The following is a 19,438-nucleotide window of genomic DNA, read 5'->3' on the forward strand; positions in this document are numbered from 1 at the left end:
ACATTCTAAACAGGGACTGTAATGTTACCCAAGGGAATTGTATATTTAGGGCGTAGAAACCCTCCATTAATTTCTACTCTCATTTAAAGTCAGGGTACCCTTGCAGGTTTGCTGTCTGCAGTCAGCTGGGGAGCATATATGGATGACAATTTGGCTTGTAATTGCACACAGCTGTAAACGCAGGGACTCCACATGGAGACAGGATGCCTACAACAAAATGCGCGTGAGCCTGGGAAAACAAAAATCAAGGCTTTCCTCACCACTATCGTTTTTCCCCCTCTCAAACCAATCGGTGCTGTAATTTATTACCCGGTGAACACGTGGGAATAGTATTTCAGCGCCACAAGATAAACAAGTACTCGATTTCACGCATATCTCGCGATAGGGGACGCTCCCTCTGTGCTCGCCTATTGTGAGAGTTTTCCAATTCTCGCGTGAATTCGGAAGTTTCCCACGCCTGTTGTTGTGGCGTCTGCCCTTTTCGCTCACTCTCTCTCTTTCAGTGAGTGTGTGTGTGCGCGTGTGTGTGAGAGAGAGAGTGTGTATGTGTTGCTGTTACCCGCCGCCTCCCCTTTTTTTCTCTCCGTCTTACTCACCCACCCCCTTTTCTCTCCGACTCCCTCGTCCCTACACCTCCAGTCCTGCTCCTGTTGTCTCGGCGGATTGTTGGGCTGTGGGAGAGAAGGGGATATCGCGAGTATTGGAGTTTTGGTGAGAGTTTGTGGAAGATGGCGCCTGTTGTGACAGGGTGAGTCTGAGATTCGGGGCGGTGGGGAGCGGAGTTGATAAGAATATAACTTATTGCCATGAAATAGCTCACTTTTAACCCACGCGTTGTATCATCGAGCACACTGCACGTCCTCTGGCCGATGGTTTAGTAGCCAGAAGGCGTTTCTTTGTGTCAGTGTCTTTGCGTGCGAGTGTTTTTCCCCCTCTTTGACCAGTTACTTGCTTGAGCTGACTGTTGCTGCAGTGTTTTGTGAGCTAGCCCCTCTGCTAAGCGATACTTCACCCCCGGTGGTCCTTTTCTCCCAGACAACGGCGAACTGTTAGCTGCCAGGCTAAACAGCTAGACATGTTTGCGGGAGTAATTTGACGTCGATATCGCCGTTTCGTTTGAACCCTACCGACTGGGCTCACGCTGAGAGCTCTCGTTTTAATTCCTCGCCCTGTATTTGTTTTCGAAACGTGCTCAACATCCAGCTAGCCGGGGCAGCACGCTTACGAATCGGGACTCACGACTTAATGCGGCTAGCTGTCCGATAGTGGACGCTAGCTAGCGGTGTCTGACTGAAACACGTTGCGGTTTTGTGGCCAAACTGTCCGTTTAGCATCGTTTTTAAAACACTGTTGGCGCCGTGGTTTTCGCTTAATACGGCGTGTTAGCCGTCAATATTGAAGCTACCCCCCACACATGCATATACACACACAGTGTATAGCATGTACTTTTATGACTTCAGCTCTCTCCAAGAAGTGTAGCACTGTTGTATTTACTACATAAACTGCGACGTGGCTCTTATGAAAACCTAGTTCTCAAATGTGGAGTGCATCTAAGGACAAAATGCACAGCTCACGGCCATGTGTTTTTTAACCCCATCATCGCTGAAGAAAAATGTCCATTTTTCTCCAGTTAACCCGAGTGATCCGTCTCGTTTGTCTTATTTATCATATCTGTGTGACAGCTGCGACTTTTTGCTAATCTACACCGACATCCCTAAATATTAGACGCCCATCTTCGTAAAGTCATAAAGCATTGTGTGTAACAGTCAAATCTAATGTTTTGTATTTCCACCTTGAAATTTGTGACTGGGTATAGTTGGCGAGGATTGAATAATTGCAGCATCTCCATACTTTTAATAGGAAATGTGACTTGCTTAACATTTTCAAACATTCATTGATCTGAATGTCGCTGCTTGTTTTGTCATCACTCATCAGTACTGTGTGACCGTGTTAATTCAATGTAAATGGGCTGTAGACCAGGTGGTGCTGTGTATAACTGAGCCGATTGGCTTTTCTACTCTGGTCAGGCTTTAGAATAAATCCTGATTAAAATTATTTGGCTTCACATTAGCTAGACACAACCTTTTTTTGTGGGTCTGGTTGGCTGCTGCACTGTGCAGGCAGTAATCCCCACAGACTAGGCACAGTGGGTGACAGACATGGTGCAGGGCTTGCTGGAGGTGTGTGTGTGTGTGGTGGTGGTGGTGGGGGGGTGCTGCTGCTGTGTATGTTCATTTGGGGTTTTCCAGCAGAAGTGAACTGATTTTAGTTGGGGCGGGGGCAGAGGGAGGGAGCACGCAAGAGGGCAGGCGGGTCAGGTCTGGGTGGCTGGCCACCTGTCCAGATGATAGCTCCAGATTCGTGTGTGTGTTTTTCTGCTAGTGGGAGGGGAGGGAGTCAGTGTGTGCGAGAAGGATGGGGTGGGTGCGTGAGAGGTTCAACAGAAAATTAAAGTGCCATAAGGCCTTTTTTTTTTTTTTTTTTTTTTTTTTCCCCCCAGCTAGTGGCAGACCTTGTTCATTGTAACGGTCAGAGGGGCACCAATGAGCCTAAACACACCCTGTTGCCCTAGTATATGGTTTGTGTGGTTCTGGTTTTAAACTGGGAGGGGCTCTGTAACCACACAGTTGTTAATAGTATCACAGCTCCTCTGCTGTGTTGTACAAAGGCTGCAGACAAAGATTTGTTTGACTTTGCTATCGTAGTCTCTAAAGGTGGATGCTGAGTTGTTAGGGGGCGGGCCAAATGTATGTGCCAGAAAACAAGCATCTGTGTCGGGCTTTCAGTGCATGTCTCTATAGCTCTGGTTATTATCAGATACATTAGAAAACACATGATAAATTATTCACAATTTATCTATCAGATCTCAGGCAGGCTTGAAAAATGTCCGAGAACAGTTTGTAATTTCCTCTTAGACAAAGATGAGGAGCTGCGGTCAGCTTGAATTCGTGTTATTTACAGCCTATTCGATTCCTGATAATAAAGAGGTCCATTGATGAAGTTCCCTGCAACATGTCCTTTTCCTTAGTTCCCCTTGATCTGCTTTCTAAGCTAAACATGCAGCATTAAAACATGAATAGTTTGTGGAGCACCTTGATCGGGTTTTCTTTATGTTAATTCACGTTAACTGCACATTAACTAGGTTATACATTGATTTGCTAAGCTAATGGTTGTTTTCATTGTTGACTAATTTGTTGATTAAATCAATCAATACATCAGTTCATCATTTTGTCTGTGAACATGGTTTTTCCTGTGCATGTAAAAAAAAAAACAAATTGGCACCCTTCAAGGTTTTTTTTTTTTTTTTTTTTTTTTTTTTTTGGCCTTCCACCAAAGAAAAATCGTGGGCTTTTTTTGTTTGTTTGTTTGTGAGGTTTAATTTGCTGAAGGTTTTTATTTATGGTCAGAATTGCCACAAAAATGCGCAGACTTCTACACTCACAGAAAACACAGACCATCAGCCTTGACTGTATATGCTGACTTGTGTCATGAGTGCCCCCAAAGCCCATTTTGAGCTAACAAAAAAATGTATGATGTAAATTTCTAACTAAATATGTAAAATGAGGCCAAACGAAAATGCATACATGCGGATTCTGTTTCGTTTTTGGTTTGTTTTTTTTGTGGGGGGGACACAATTAACAGTGCACACAATCTTCTCCCCTGATTTAACACACTCATATGTTGCAACCACAACACAAATTAGCTACCCCCCCAAAAAAACAACAACTCTCGAGCCTTCCTTTTTTATGTATTATTATGTATTAGAAGACAAAAAGAAACACAACCATGGCCATATATGGCGTTGCTTTCGTAATTCCCCCCCGCCAGAGAAACTGATTGTGATGGCTGAAAGAGCAGCACTGTTCACCTGGGATGATAAAAGCATGAATCACTTATTTCAACACTGCTCTGCCTTTGCTGTGTGCCCCAGGGGGACGAGATTCCATTTAGCTCACCCCCCCACACTCCTCGTCTGTCCCCCTGCCAAAAAAAAAAAAAAGAAAAAAAAAAGAGAGAGAGGAGTCTTTCAGGCCAAAAGCCAAGCGTCTCTGTGCTGGTGTAATGATAGTACTGAGCCTGTCTTTGAGGCGCAAACTTGTGTTCTTGTATTTGTTTGGATGAGCGTGTGCTTTGAGCTCCGGGTCTGTGTTCATCCAGTTTAATGTGCACGTTTGAAGGGTGTACCTAGACATTAAAGTTGATCTGTGTGTGTGCATGTGCATCCACTCCCCAGAGTCCTCTCCTCTTCCCTGCTTCCTTTCATAAAAGGACAGATTCAGAGAGAGCAGCAGATGTCGAAGCGCTGACCTTTATGGTGGCAAAGGCTCAGGCTAGAGTTAAAAGACATGCCGAATCACCCCCCTCCCTCCCTGCTCCACACTTCTACCCCACACTCATGCACACACCCCTCAAGGCAGCAGCAGCAGCCCCATGTCCACCTGCGTGTGCACACACACACTCAAAGGCAGAGCGCTCCTAGATAGGTTAACACTGGAGAGAGCTACCTGATCTGTAAGCCACCTCAGGATCCTACAGCCTCCGCAGCTGCCTCCTATCCACCCAGAGCTGTGAAAATCTTCAAAGTGTGTGGCATTTGGGGGTTACGAGCCAGGGGAGGGGGGCGTGAAGCTGCACAGAAGTCACAAGCAAAAGCACCAAAGCAAATGTGCCACAGCCAGACATCTTTAGGGGAGGATTTATTTCTTGTGCACAGTAGCCTATTGTTTTGGAAGTTCATACATATCCATTACTTCACATGATTGAAATATTCCCCGAAGCCTATAGTTTCTTTGAGAGTTCAGATTTGGCTTGTTTGTTTCGAAGGACCGCGGGTTGCTTAAAAGCCCCACACGCCCTGCTTGACTCAGTGTCTTCATTCTCTTGTTTCCCTATTCAGGCTGTTTGTGTGCGTCTGTCTCGGGGGAGCAACCACAGGAGACACCCAGGGGGATAGAAATGCACATTTTTTCGTAATTTGGCCTGGATCGCTGCCAAGTCAGCCGTCTTCGTTCTTGGTCCTCAGCCACGAGCATAAGTGTGCGCAAACTAGACATACCAGCATAACACCCCCTCCACTTCTGCTTATTCTAAGTGGCTGTATGTGTTTTAATGACCTTTTTTAACATGGGTGCATGGCTGGAAGGGAAAAAAAAGCCTGATAACAGAGTTGGATGCTTCATGCAAAACCACAGCACGAGGGGGATTTATTTACTTGTAGAAGGCGTACATTAGTCTGAGCTTTTTTTTCTTTCTTTCTTTTTTTTTTTAAATCTCTGGCATTTCCCAAAAATCTCGCTGCTGTTTGGTTCAGCAAGGATGAAACAGATCGTTCTGATGTAAGTTTTGAAAACATCCCTGCCCTCATATTTGATAGAGGCCCAGCTCTTATTGGTAGTGTTGTTGTTGTTCTTGGCCTCTGCTTCATGTCTTAGCTAAAGCTGGCAAGAGAACCAAAAAGCTAAGACAAGGCGAACACGACAAGCGGCGGTACATACTCTGCCGATTCTGGTTTTGGAGCGCTTCTTTCTCACTTCCAGGAGAGTTTCCTCAGACCCGGAGTTTGCCTTTCCCTGCCCCTTGTTCCTTTGCTGTTTGTTGTGATTACAGCCATGCCAAGGGAATGGTGGTTTCTACTGTGTCAGCACTTTTTGCCCCCGCCGTCCGTCCACATTCAGGATGTTTCATTCAGAAAACACGAGCTGATTCCCCCTGTCTGACTCCTGTTTGCGTTCTCTCTGGTTCAGTGAGCAAACCATTGCCCACTTCCTAAGCAGGAGCAGCTGAACTCGTGAGGAAAAAATATTAGACTGAAGGCTGTAACGATTGTGTATTTGCTTCTCTCTGCCCTTTTGTTTTTCTTCCATAAAAGGAGATAAAAGCAACAGGGCAGTCGTGATATGCTGCTCTAGATTTCAGGACAATTACTAGAGAGATTTATTTTCTTTATTCTGTTGACTCAGGTAATTGGCCTTTGACTATCATATGTAGTTTGTGGGGCTCAGAAGCATTGTTGTTAGCGCTTTCTGTTCTCAGATGACCGCACTCGGCTGCTTCATCCATTCAGAGGAAGGGTAGAAATATACACAGGATCTCCCGTGTTGGGAAAGCCCCCAGTGAAGCCGCCTCCCACAGCTGTAAGCAACTGCCACTATTTCTGTATTAGATAAGAAGGGAGTGGCAAGCAGCAAATCAGCCTGTAGTAAACCTTCTACAAACAAATGTTGGTTTATTCTTGGGTTTATGATGCAAGGTCCGCTGATAGCCACACAGCGGTATCTGACTCGTGCCTGTGCTGGATACAAACACTGCTTTTTGGCTTTGATTGATGCTCGCAAGTCTGTTTTTGAACAAGCAATTTAACAGACCAACATCGGTTTATGTTCAGGGATGCATCTGTTTTTGTTTTTGTACTGTCAGTGATGAAGTTTGTGTGTACCATGAGCTAATCATGCTCTTTGTGCTTATTTTTTGCAAGTCATTTCATTGCACGACTTGCAACACGTGTTTGTTATAGGTTTGTCCGACCGTTGGATGAGATGATTAAATGTTGTTGTCCAACCTGGCAGCAGAATGTAGGTTGGCTCATATAAACACTTGACTGGAGTAATGTGTAACAGGCTGCCAGTGAACACTGTAAATTTGATTGTATGAATTGAATATTGATTTTAAACAAAATTATGACATTTGCATGTGAAAAAGAATAAGTGTGTGTGTGGGGGGGGATAAGCAGCACTACACTACCGGTGGCTCTGTGTCCTCGATAGCGGCACAGAATTTTAACCCAGATTTCCACTTGAAAGGTTAATACACCCAACGATGCTGGTGCCTTAGCAGGGCTTCATTAGCTCTGTGGTGTAGGCGGAGGTGCGGGTCTCGCTGTGCAAGACTTCTGACATGCCACTCCCAATGTTTGAGCGAGAGAGAGAGGTGTACGATTGAGACTGCTGTAATTGGTGAACATAAGCAACTGAAACAAATTATGTAAAGCCATAACATCTGTGTCGTTTGCTTTCTTGCTTGTTTTTTGTTTTGTTTTGTTTTTATTTTGTCGTTCTTGGTTCTTTTGCGTGTGTGAATAGGTTACAGTAAGCTGACTGCATGCATGAGCTAGGTTAGTGATTGTAGTTTGTCTGAAAAGACAATTCTCTGATGCTTGGATATGATGTGGGTGTAATGGGTTTGATTTGGTGTGGAAAGGGTCTGCAACATTGCTATAATAGTCTATAGCCTCGTCCTCAGCTTGGCTCTGTTTCAGTTTGTTTTCCATTACATTTGAGTACCACCTTGATGTGGGTCAAGTCGTTATAGCAAGGCAGCCTGAAAGTCTGTGACGTCATTTGTACACGACACAAACGCAACACATCAGCAGAGGACATGGAGGTGATGGTATACCTGCTACTTGGTCTATAGCTTTTTGTCAGACTGTTTACAAAAAAAAAAGGGTGGCTAAAAGAAGAGAGCCAGTGATGGGATGTGTAGCCATGTCCCTCATTGCTGGGTTTGAGTTGTGTGAAGGAGTCGAAGTCACTCCCTACCACCTAATGGGAAGCCCTAAAAACCGAGTGGTCGAATAGGTGCTAGTGGGAATAAAACCATATGCAGCTAAGGGAGCTACTTGGATGGCTCAGTTGCTAGCAGTGCTACGAAATATTGGCTACACTGTTTGCACATTGTACGATCCAAACTCACACATGCTTTGGACTTGGTGGCTGGAAGGTTTTAGGCTGGCTGATATCCAATCTGATAGCGATGGGAATTTGTGCTCTCACATGCACATGTATCTGATAAGTCCTAGAAAAGTTCAGGGCTTTGACGCACATGATGAATGTGTTACATTCGACAGATAAATTTGATGTGTGTGTGGAGTGAGATGTATTTTGAAAGCGACATGTAAAAATAAGGTTGGATCACTGAAGCTTGTGATCGTTTTGATATCGCTTAAAGACACTCATTATTTATTTATGAACGAAGTTTAACCTCATCCGTTAGACTGTGCTCCACTGTGACTGTTTTCGGGTGTGTTTTTTTTTTACTCTTTCTCTAACATGCAAGTTTAGAGAAGGTTATATTTTCTCCAATTTTAATAAATTAGTATATCGATCTCCAGGAGCATCCCTAGTACGTTTTTGTGTTTTTTCAACCAGACTATTTCTGCAAACCGGCCTTTGGAGAAACAACCAGGGAAGTGATGGCAGGCCTGGAGAGATGAGCTGTCTGCACCCCCCCTCTCTGCAAAGGAGAGAGCGAGGGAGCAAACAGTGCAAGTAATCAAGTGTCAGGAAAATAACAGAGACTGGGGATCTGGGATTCCAGGAAAGACAAACTGTTATCTCCAAATGTTGTTTGCATTGTCCGATTGTTTGACTGAGGCTGCTGGAGAGTTTTACTGAAGAATCTGCCTGGTGGCATTCCTGTGGCTGTTGACGTCAGGAGGTTTTGGCCTTTGCTTGGAATCACAATGAAGTAATGGACATGTGTATCGTATTCTGGATCGGTCTATTGATTGTGGTTTAGGAAACAATGCTTTTTTTGGTCTGGTTCATGTTGTGGACGATCATCTTGCACTTGTGGCTGTAGTTTCAAGTCCTCCACCGTTGCCATCATAATGGAAGCACTGCTGAAGAAAGTATGTGAGGTTTCCCATGAGCTCATGGAAGGAAGCTAACTTGTTTATATATTTTTTCTTTTAAAATCTACGGATTTATTTAAAAAGTCACCAGCAAAGTTTCCCCAACTTATCACTACTGGATTCTTTGGAATTGAGCCTCAATGAGCCCAACTTGAACACCAGCTGCTCTTAAATAAACCAGACTCTGCTTCATTATGAACCACTCTCTATCAGCAACTAATGAATTCCACACTGTTAATATTTTTTTAAATCAGAAAGTCGTAAAAGTAAATAATTTTTGTCCAGTGTGTGTTTGTGTGTGCGGCTGGCTTAGATTCTTGTGTCACATGCTTTTAATGACAGCGCTGCCTATTTTGGGAAGATGTTATGTTTTGAAGAGGAACAAGTAGCAGGAACAACGTCCCCTTTCCCCAACACGACAGCAGCAGCGAAACCAGACTGCAGACTGGAGCTGACAAAGTCATTGCTGTACTGCTAACGTACACACAAGCACACTGAGGTTTCTTCGTTTTGTTCAGTTTGCAGCGGATCATCTCACAGCCTGTGAGCTAAAGGTCATGTCTCGCTCTCCCTCGGTCTCTGGTTCTGCCAGGAATTCTATTTTTTCCTCTTGTTGCAGCGCAGTAAAGTCCTTTGGGTGGTTTTTGAGGCAAGGGCAGGGCAAGAAGACAGTGGTTAGTTTGCCTGAGCTGATAAATGCCCATAAACTGAGCTTAATTTTGGACCGTCCCAATTTAAAAGGCAGACATGTACGCTGAAGAGATACAGTCCAGTTTTTGATCACAGATTACTCATTCAAATCAGCTTACAACGAAAAAACCAAATAGCTTAAGGTGTTGACTGGACGAAAAAAGACATTTATAGAAAACGTGTAGTTTTGTAGGAAGCTAACAATCTTTACAACAACAACAACTAATTCATCCAATGAGAATGATTCAGCAGGTTTGATTTGTAATTCATCTTTTGCCTTCAGTGATGCTAACTGGTCATTTTGTGGCAGTGTTTGAGCTTCATGTTAAATGTTTGCATTACATGCAGTTTGTGTGTGCAGTTTAACACCGCGGTGTTCCTACACAAAGCCTCGCTGTAGTGCAAGCCAAGCTTGAGATGTTTTTGCAAATGTTTTAGTAACAAGGCCACTCGACCTGTTTTATGGCGAGGCGACAGGGAAAGGGTGCACGCTCAGAGGAAAAAAAAAAAACAAGTAGCATTCGAGTCGGCTTCACGCTTCAGGGTGAAATGCAAAAATATTAAGTTTGTTCTGTGCGATCGGTGTCTGGTTAAGATGAATGATATTGAAATTCAGTATGTAGGTAACAGGCTGCTGTAGTTGTGAAATGGGACACCTGTGACGGCAAGCATCTGCAGAAATCTCCTCTCTAGTTGATGAATGTGCCCTGGGCTTTGTGGAATAAAATAAATAATGCATCCAAAATGGAAACATTTGTGATGTTTTCAGGAATTTTTGAAAGATTCAAGAGGTATTCTGAAATATTTTGAAGCATATATTGTCTTGGTTACCTAATTGTTTTGTGTACGTAAAGGTTGATTGTGCCTCCTCCCAGTCTTTGGTGTGTTAGGTGAATGTGTAAACCACTATACCAGGGATGGCAAACTCATTTTAGATCGCGGTGCACATACCTCCCACTTTGATCTTATTGGGGTCTTTATCAATTGGATAAGCTTTAAAACTTATGAGAATACAGTTAAAAGTTCAAAATCTATGCACTTATTTCTGAAGATGTCTAGAAGGTGGCTTATCTTATCTTTAACGCCGCTGCACTACACTACAGAAAGAAACACCCAGGTGTATCCTGGTGTAGTAGTTAACACATTTGGCTAATGGCTGAGGTTATTAGCCATCATGTCTTACCTTTAACCTCCTAAGACCTAAACTCTTCCATGGCATGCATTTTTAATTTCTCTTTGATATTTGGGCATATTGGTACCCGATGAATTTATTTTTTTTACCTGATTTTTGTTTCTAAGACAAATAAGAGCCACATGAGGATATTTGTCTAAAATTTCAATAGAACAGTAGCAGTATAATGTCCTCGTAAGTGGATATCAAGCCCTTGTAGAGCAAAATTTAGTATTTTGGTCTAAACGACCCAAAATGTGATGTCCACATATGTGGACACCAGGTCCTAGGAGATTAAAATTAAAAGAGCTGAACTTTTAACCTTGAGTATAAGCCGGTTTGTTTGTTCCGTCCAGCACGTTCAAGCACAAGTGCAAGTACATGCTTTTTAAAAAAAACAAAAGGAGCCGAGTCTCTGACAGTTCACACATATAAACTGCATCAAGTTTCGTTCTCACAGCAGCCAGTGTGGTTAACGTCCTTGACCAGATCAGCTACCTGCACATACATTAGTACTGCTGCAGCTGATCTCCACTCCTCACTATACCTCCTCCCTGGGTTCCCATTCGTTCCAGCAGTGAGTCATCAGCTCAGCAGAGGGGGAGAAGGGAGCGGGAAAGGGTGGTTCATTCAGGGTTCAAGTGTCCCTTGCCTCGTCCCCTCTCTTCTCATTCCTGACAGTCTCCCCGAAGCACATGACCTGTTTCAACCCCAAACCCCAGCCGCTCTTTGTGGTTTCTCTAGGCTGTAGTCACACTTGTCACTTCTGTGGATTTTTTTCTTCTTCTTTTTTTGCTATCAGTGTCTAATTCTGTAAGATCATTTTCCTCTACATCTTTGCGTTTGGCCTATTTTATTTATTTTTGTTGTTTTTTCCTTTCTGATGTGGCTGTGCACATGTATATGTGCTATTTCTATTCTCCACCATTTGTTTAAACCTAAAAACTTGTGTGGTTTAAGTGTGACATGATTGGGTGCTTGCGTTGGCATAAGCTTTCCCTTCTATTTTTCTTGTGTTTTGAGAAACTGTTTTAATAACAGCCACACAGACCTGGACAGTGGGGGGAAAAAATCATGTCGAAATGATCGCACTCTTATTAGGATCGTGCAAGAACAAAGTGTTCATGTAATCCAAAGATGTTATCTGCTCTTTTGTTTTGCTGCACACTGACAGCAACATTTTTACTGAGCTGCAGGTGAAGATGCACAGTTAAGTGTTGAATTTCATTTACACATTGGCCTGACATCCTTTTACGCTCTGTTCGACATCTTTGCAGTGCTTCACAGCTTTTGACTTTAGTGTTTCCTGCCCAGTCGTTCTTCCTGAATAGAGATCACTGATGACTTTTGGCCTTAAAATGTGCATCAGTTCTCTTTACCTTTACCAGCTACACTCTTGTTCCTACTCCACACCTGCCCTGTACTCACACTGATCTTAACAAGCAACCTTCAGTTTGCCTCAGTGTCTCAGCTCCTGTCTCGCTCTTTCACACGCTGTTGAAAAGTGTTCCTGCAGAGCTCGGTGAGCTTCATAATTTTAAGATTTTGTCTTAATTGGGCCATTTTTTTAAAAAAAAAATTTTTTTGGTTTGGAAACAGTGGGACAGTGTTCTGTCACATGCCTCATAGATTTAATTGTTTAGTGCAAGGATTTTCATTAAGGCAGTCATCATTGAGGGTAGGACTAGAGATCAGTGCTTATTTGGCAATTTTAAAGAGCACACTAATTGCTTAAAATGCCAAAATCTGGCCCTGCTTCTTCGAGCAAGTCTTGAGACTGAACACAGCACTTACACTAGCCAAGTTAGCTGCAGGTTCGGATTGGTGCTAGCACAGTATGCATTTCCTAGCTTGTTTTTTAAGAACTGTTAACTAAGTATTAACAAACTGTATTTCTCTACCCTGCTGCTGTTCATTTAAATTTACTTGAAAGGCAGATGGTTTGGTTAAGAAGCAAAAAATAAGTCCAATAAAAGACCAATAAAATCAATCAATATCTGTTTTTACCTCAAGTTCAAGACTGTAAATTCACTGGTTCTTATGTAGTGCTTTTCACTCAGACACACTTTATACCACTTGTCTCAGTCACCCATTCATACAAGACCTCCATGCCTAAGTGTTTTCTATCCATCCTTCACAACTTGGGCTTCAGTATATTTCCCAAGGCGTGAGGACGGGAACAAACCTCCTGATTAGTTGATGCCCTGCTCTACTACCTGAACTATTGCTGTTCATTTATGTTTCCTTATAGGCATCACTGTTGTGCATGAAGGTGGTTTCCCATGATTCAGTGCTCATACTCTGGTATAGCTTATATGACTTTGTCATCATGCTGGAAGTGGAATTTTTCTCCCACCCCCTGCAACAGCGTAGCAGGAACTGCACATACACTGAACTGTTTGTCTGTACAATGGATGGATAGGGCTGTGTTGATAGAGTAACAGCTGCTGGGTGGTTGAACAACCTTTCATGCAAAAAATCCTGCTATTTCCTTAATGCAATCTGACCTAGGATATTTAACCTTCTGCTCTGTAGCACTGTTTTTCCTGTTGACTTTTTAAACCAAGGCAAATGAATTACTTGTTAGATCCACTGTGACTGGGCAGAAGTGTCCTCGGTTTAGGACGCATGGTTATCTGAGGACTGGGTGAAGGCAGGTGGCAGGCAGTATAGAGGAGACCAAGGAGACTTCACTTAAGATAGAATGAGCTTTAAGGTTTTTTTGTAAGTTTGAGTACTGGTTGGCTCCACAGCACTCGCTGGAAACTTCATTACTTTGTTTTCAGGCCTTTATTATATATGCAGTAATGTAATGGAGTATGTATTTTCTCAGTATGTTCCAGCGCCTGTGCCAGATTACCCTCGTTAAAGCTGTACAGTTGGTGTGCAAGTAAGTGTACGTCTGGATGTCTTATTGATTGTGTGCCAGGCCAAGAGGAGTTTTTTAAAAAAAAAAAAAGCCTGTCCAGAAAGCTCCATATGGAGCATTGATGTTGGAGAGTGCGGTCAAGAAGGAGAGAGATGGAAGGGAGGAAAAATGAAGGGAGGGAGGAAACGAGAGACACGACGAGAAGGCCTTTTCTTTGGCTTTTCTGCCTCTGTCATTAAGCTCTCCCATGTCAGAGACAGATGGAGCTGGTGCCTTGTGTGTGTGTGTATATGTGCATGCAAGCACTTGCAAGTGCAGGCTGATGTGATCCACCCAAATGCACACACAAACACACACGCACAAACACACACACTACTGAGCCCTGCCCTTGATTCTGCCCCCAGCGGGGCGTCTCAGGGCAGCTACCAGACTTCTGCCATCTGCAGTAAGTCAGCCTCGAGGGTCGGACAGCTCATCAGCAGTCAGATAACTTAGTCAGGTCTGCATGCAACTGCTCACGCAACATAAAGGTTTTTCTTTCTTTATTTCTTTTGTGGTTTTTGATCACACTTTAATCTTCTTTGTTGATGAAGTAGCAGTTTGAGTAATTTTTTCCTTTTGGGGGTTTTCCACACAACCTCTATCACCTTCACATTGTGCCAGTCTGTTCAAAGACAATAGATTAGCTGAAGAGTGTGTACAGAATTTGATGAAGCAATGCCTGAGATGCTGTTTTGCACGAGTGTGAAAACGTCTGCTGTCGACTGCAAGGAAAACATTATTCGTGCTGCATACCCAGCCAGCTCCCTCTCCCAAAACAGATGGAGTATTTCCAGTAGTGAGAATGAGAGTGAAGCAGAATATCTGCCGTGTGGTGTGTCAGGAAGGGCATCCTTGGACAGTTTGGTATTTATTTGTTTTAAACCAAATCTTCTGGCATTATGTGAAATATGAGTTTAGTGCTTCGTCTCGGCTGCCATCACAGCAACAGTTTTGTTGTTGTTGTTTTTTATTCAATGATTGAATATATGCATGTGTGTTATATCCATGTTATGGGCCACAGACAGAATAAAACAGTGTAGTGAAGGCAAAAGACTGATTTTAATGCTTGATTAGTGTTATAACTGTGCAACACTGTTTGTGACATCAACATGCAGGTATTTTTTTTAAATAGGCTCCCAGGACTAATGTAGCCGGCAGGTATGAATTTCCACATTTCTCCCTTAACTTTAGTTCCCTCCACACCTCTCCACATCCACTTGCTTGGTGAGACTTGTTGTTTCCAACCATTTTTCGTCTCTGTCTGGTCTTGAAGTTTTGAAAGCGTGTCGTTTATAGGTAACAAGGAGCACAGTTTCTCAGTCTCAGCCTGTTCTTGTCTTTCAGATGGTGCTGATTTATTTATTTTTTGGCTGGGCTTCACTACGTTTACTAACTTCAGAGCATGTTTGAACTCCTCACAAGTCTTTTATAGTTCTTTTAGTAGTCTAGCTTGGTAACTGTAGCCCATAATTTCTTTAGTTATTGTGTCTGGCATGTGTCAGTGCAGTAGTTGGCAGGTGTTGACTAATGCAGGTCTTGGGGAAATTAATAAATAAATAATTTGGCATTTCAACTGAAGACCAGTTTATGTGCTCAAGTAATTAGGTGATTACATGAGTTCAACTAAAATCTAATGAGAGAATTGGGATTCAGATTCCAACTCAGTTCTACGTCAGAAGATCCTGATATGATGGATGGTTTTGGCCAGATTGACCAGTCTTATTGCTAGTTTCCTTCTGCCCTCACGCATGAACTCAAACACCTTTTCCACCTCAACGGATGAACGCACGACCTGCTCTGCTAGACTGACACAGGTGTGTGTTCACAACAAAGGCTCCATTCAGTATGACTGATGCTTTACTTTTTTTTTTTTTTTTTTTTTTTCCTCTTTTGGAAAGTTTTTTGGCACTAATCAGATGAGATCAAATCCAAATCGACCGTGTTTATGCCTGATTTGTATTGGCAGCACCTTAGATGTCAGAATCGCATGATGGCAGAAGTGTGTGTGGTAAAAAATGTTTCAGTTTGAGTCCCAGAGCAAGTTAAAGAGGAGGAGCGTCACCTGTAACATTTTGGCAATATGCCATGCGGTATCTAGCACCTACAGCATGGTGGCAGGGAGTCAACAGCTTATTGTTGACGCTTGACTGTAGCAGTAAGAGGATAACAGGATTTTTTTCCCCCCCATGATTACTTTTTTCAGTTGCATAAATTGAAAATGCGCTGAAATATAAAAATTATTAAACTTTAAAAAACAAAACAAAAGACATAATGAAAAATAAATCTTATTACCTTTACACCCCTAGTGTACCCCATCCAGGGCTCGCAAAATCGCTAGCCCGACGTCCCGGGGCTAGTGATATTTCCAGTCGGGCTACCAAAATCTATCTCAGCCCTGCCCGTCGGGCTATCATAGGAAGTAAACTTTCTTTCGCAAATGTAGCTGAGTAATTAGCTGAGTCCTCATCAAAGAACAGTGCTCTTTAATGAATGCAGCACATAACTTTACATCGTAGAGGTAACAGGGAGACATATCGAGTTATCAGATAGCCGTCTTAACTATATTCTAACTCTACAATTTCCCGACTGCACTTTCCTCTTATTTCACGACACCACCCTCTAGTGGTGCAATATGGTATAGTCAGACAGGACACAACATCACTCACTAGCTTACTCTTCAAACGTGACACGTGAAATCTCCCGCAGCAAGCTTAAATGTGCTAGAGGTTGACTGCGCAGAGAATTTAAAAAAAAATCTCTGGCATGTGTAAAGACAGATGGATTTACGCAGGTATTTTAGTTCTGCTGAGCCAAAAAAGACAGGTCAGGATGAAGAAGGGACAGGCAAAGAAAGACCTACCACAAAGCGGAAAAGTTATCATAAATCAGATTACGAGGCAAAAAGAAAGCGCAGTTTTTTGGATTCATGGACAAAAGAATTTCTGTGGCTGGAATATGACAAGGTAAATAACATGATGTTCTGCCGGGTGTGTCGTGAGTTTCCCTCTATTGCTGAGTCGACAAGCGCCTTTGTTACTGGGACCAGTAATTTTAGGAAAGACCCCATCAGAACTCATGAGAAATCTCTGCATCACAAGAAATGCATTGGTGCTCAGTCTGCAGCATCTGTCCCAGAACAAACACCAATTGCAAAAACCATACTAAAAATAAACCAAGCACAACAAGAAGTCCTGAAAAAGCTGTTTAGAACTGCGTACTATGTTGCAAAGAGTGAACTACCACTGGCAAAATTTAGCAGTCTTTGCAAACTTCAGAAAGCAAATGGCCTAGATCTTGGTTCCACTTACCTCAATGACCATGCTTGCAGAGAGTTTATTGGAGCAATAGCACAAACTTCAAGAGACCAGATTGAAAAGGAAATTCAAGAAAGCAGGTTCTTATCCATTCTTGCAGATGGCAGTACAGACACTGGTATAATAGAACAGGAGTTGGTTCACGTCAGGTATGTGAGGGATAATGGTGACATAGCCACATACATGATCAAATGTCAGCCAGTCAAGAGTGCAAATGCTGCAGGTATTTTAGAGGCTATTGATGAAGCAGTGAACACCATGGGTATCAGAGAGGACACATGGAAAAAGAAAGTAGTGTGTGCAAATTTTGATGGTGCTGCAGTGATGATGGGTGAGAAAACAGGAGTAGCTGGGAGACTGAAACAGAGGATACCCCACATCATAACAATCCACTGTGTGGCACATAAACTAGAGCTAGCCGTGCTGGATAGCGTGAAAGTCTGTGAGTACCTGGTGAAATTTGAAGATACACTGAAAACCATCTTTAAGATGTACTACTATTCCCCAAAGAAGCGAAGAGAGCTGACAGAAATAAGTGAACTGCTAAATGAGAGGCTGGCACATTTCAGTGGGCTGAAGAGCACACGGTGGCTTCCAAGCCGGCTGAGATGTCTAAAGGCTGTGGAAAAAAATTACACTCCCACTGTTGTTCATATGGAGAACATGGCAGAAGGAAGTGATGTCAAAGCCGAGGATGCAGCCAAGGCTAAGGGGGTGGTGCAGGAGATGAAGACTGAGAAATTTGTTCGCTTCCTGCATTTCATGTTGGACTACAGTACCATCTTATCCAAGTGCTCTACTGATTTTCAGCATGATAACCTAAACATCACACGAACAAATCAGTTAGTTGAGAGCACAACATCACGCTTACTCAGCCTAAAAACAAAACCAGGAGAATATCAGAAAACCTTGGACACAAAGTTCACAGCGAACCAGGATGGTAGCATTTGCTACTGTGGAACTCGGCTAACAAAAAGTCAGCGACCTGCTAGAAGAGGTGAGGGAACAGACAAAGACACCTTTGGTGCAGAGATCCAGAAGATTATTGACAACACAGTCAAGTACATGGACAACAGATTTAAAAATCTCCACGAAAAGCCTCTCTCTTGTTTCAAGGTTTTTGACCCTTCCACTCTTCCCTACCCCAGAGAAGAACTAGCAAATTATGGGGATGAAGAGGTGGATTATCTTGTCACACATTTTGCCTGTTTGCTAGATGCAGAAGAGAAAGAGAAAATTCCACAAGAATGGATGGATCTAAAAGTGTGGCTTGCAGAACGCCGGGGTCGCAAAGTAGATTGCTTGTACAGAGATCTCCTCTCTGAGAATCCAGAACATCTCTCTCATATCTTGTTGCTGGTGAAATTAATGCTGACACTTAGTCCATCGACAGCCATCTGTGAGAGAGGATTTTCTTGCATGAACCGAGTGAAGACAACACATCGTACCTCTCTACACCCTAAAACACTGAATGACTGCATGCAACTCTCCATTAATGGGGAAACAGTTGAATCTTTTTGCCCTGACAAGTCGATTCGTTTCTGGATGTTTTCTGGAAAAGGTTCAAGACACCTGGATCATAAAACCCCGACAAGAACAAAGAGCAGTGAAATGGAGGGCAATGCACAGGAAGAGAAAGCTGATGAAGGAGATGCTATGCCCTCAACGTCGAGTGGCATTTTCTCATCCGAGACTTCAGTGGAAATTTCAGATTCAGGATCTGACACAGACTAATTCATGTTCTACACAGTTCTAACAAGTTCACAGAAAATTCTGTTTAATTAGAACCAGATATTTGAGTTGATTGTAATGTTTACACAGTTGTTGTAATTTGTGTTTTAACAATTTTTTGATTGATGTTTTGTTTCCTTTACAATATTATACAATAAAAATAATCTTTTTTTATTCGGGCTACTCAAATTTATTTCGGGCTACCAAAAACTAAAGAGTGCCTGCCCGAAGGGCTACCAGGGATTTTAAAATTTTGCGAGCCCTGCCATCAATACTTTGAGTTGTCACAATACTGGTATTTTAAACTTGATACGGACACCCAGGAAAATACTCAATACCATGTTCAGTACCACAGGGAAAATTTTAACCCTGGAGATTTAACAAAATAAGTATTTTTAAAATTAGATTTAGAGGTTTCTTTCATTTTATGAATTATTTATTTAATTGCATTACATGTAAATAAATAAATCATTATTTATTATTTATTTAATAAATAATTAGTAAAATATATTTACTAAAAAAATATATATACCCACTAGCTCGATAGCTAGCCGGGGGCAAGGCTCACTAGAGCCCGTGAGAACACCGGACTCCCGGCAAATCGTTTTCAAACCCCCCGCCGTCTTTCGCTACTCAGGTTAAATATATATGAGTCACTTAGATAACTTCAAAATGTTATTGTTTGGCTTTTTTTTAGTATTTTATTTATTCCTGAGTAAATCGGTTTGGCTGAGATTAAAGTTTTTCACAGCTGAATAAACCTCAAGCAGACAACTGATTATCAGAAGTGTGAGATGCTCGAGAATATACTCCGGTGTCCCGTTATATTTTAGATAGCAAGGAGTTTATTAAATTTTAATGAAATTTGCAGATTGTTTCGGTGAAGTTTAATAAACTATCATCTTGTCTTTATTTTTAGTTAGCACAGACCTTAAACAGTTAAAGCTGTAAGCTAATGATAGTTATATAAGAGCAGATGCTGCTGGTGCAAT

At 42.4% G+C, this 19,438-nt stretch overlaps 1 protein-coding gene across 1 annotated transcript in view; it reads left to right on the forward strand.

The window, feature by feature from the left end:
* Positions 1 to 561: 561 nt before the first annotated feature.
* Positions 562 to 19,438, forward strand: part of rbpjb (recombination signal binding protein for immunoglobulin kappa J region b) — a 55,990-nt gene continuing 37,113 nt past the window's right edge. The window contains exon 1 of the mRNA XM_085266813.1: positions 562 to 748. Coding sequence (XP_085122939.1) covers positions 729 to 748 — 20 coding nt within the window. The 5' untranslated portion in view covers positions 562 to 728. The remainder of the gene's footprint in view (positions 749 to 19,438) is intronic.

Source organism: Mchenga conophoros, linkage group LG3 (assembly GCF_057382185.1).
Source record: "Mchenga conophoros isolate Kocher_MC1m ecotype Shallow Benthic linkage group LG3, M_conophoros_male_GT1.1, whole genome shotgun sequence".
Lineage (NCBI taxonomy): Eukaryota > Metazoa > Chordata > Actinopteri > Cichliformes > Cichlidae > Mchenga > Mchenga conophoros.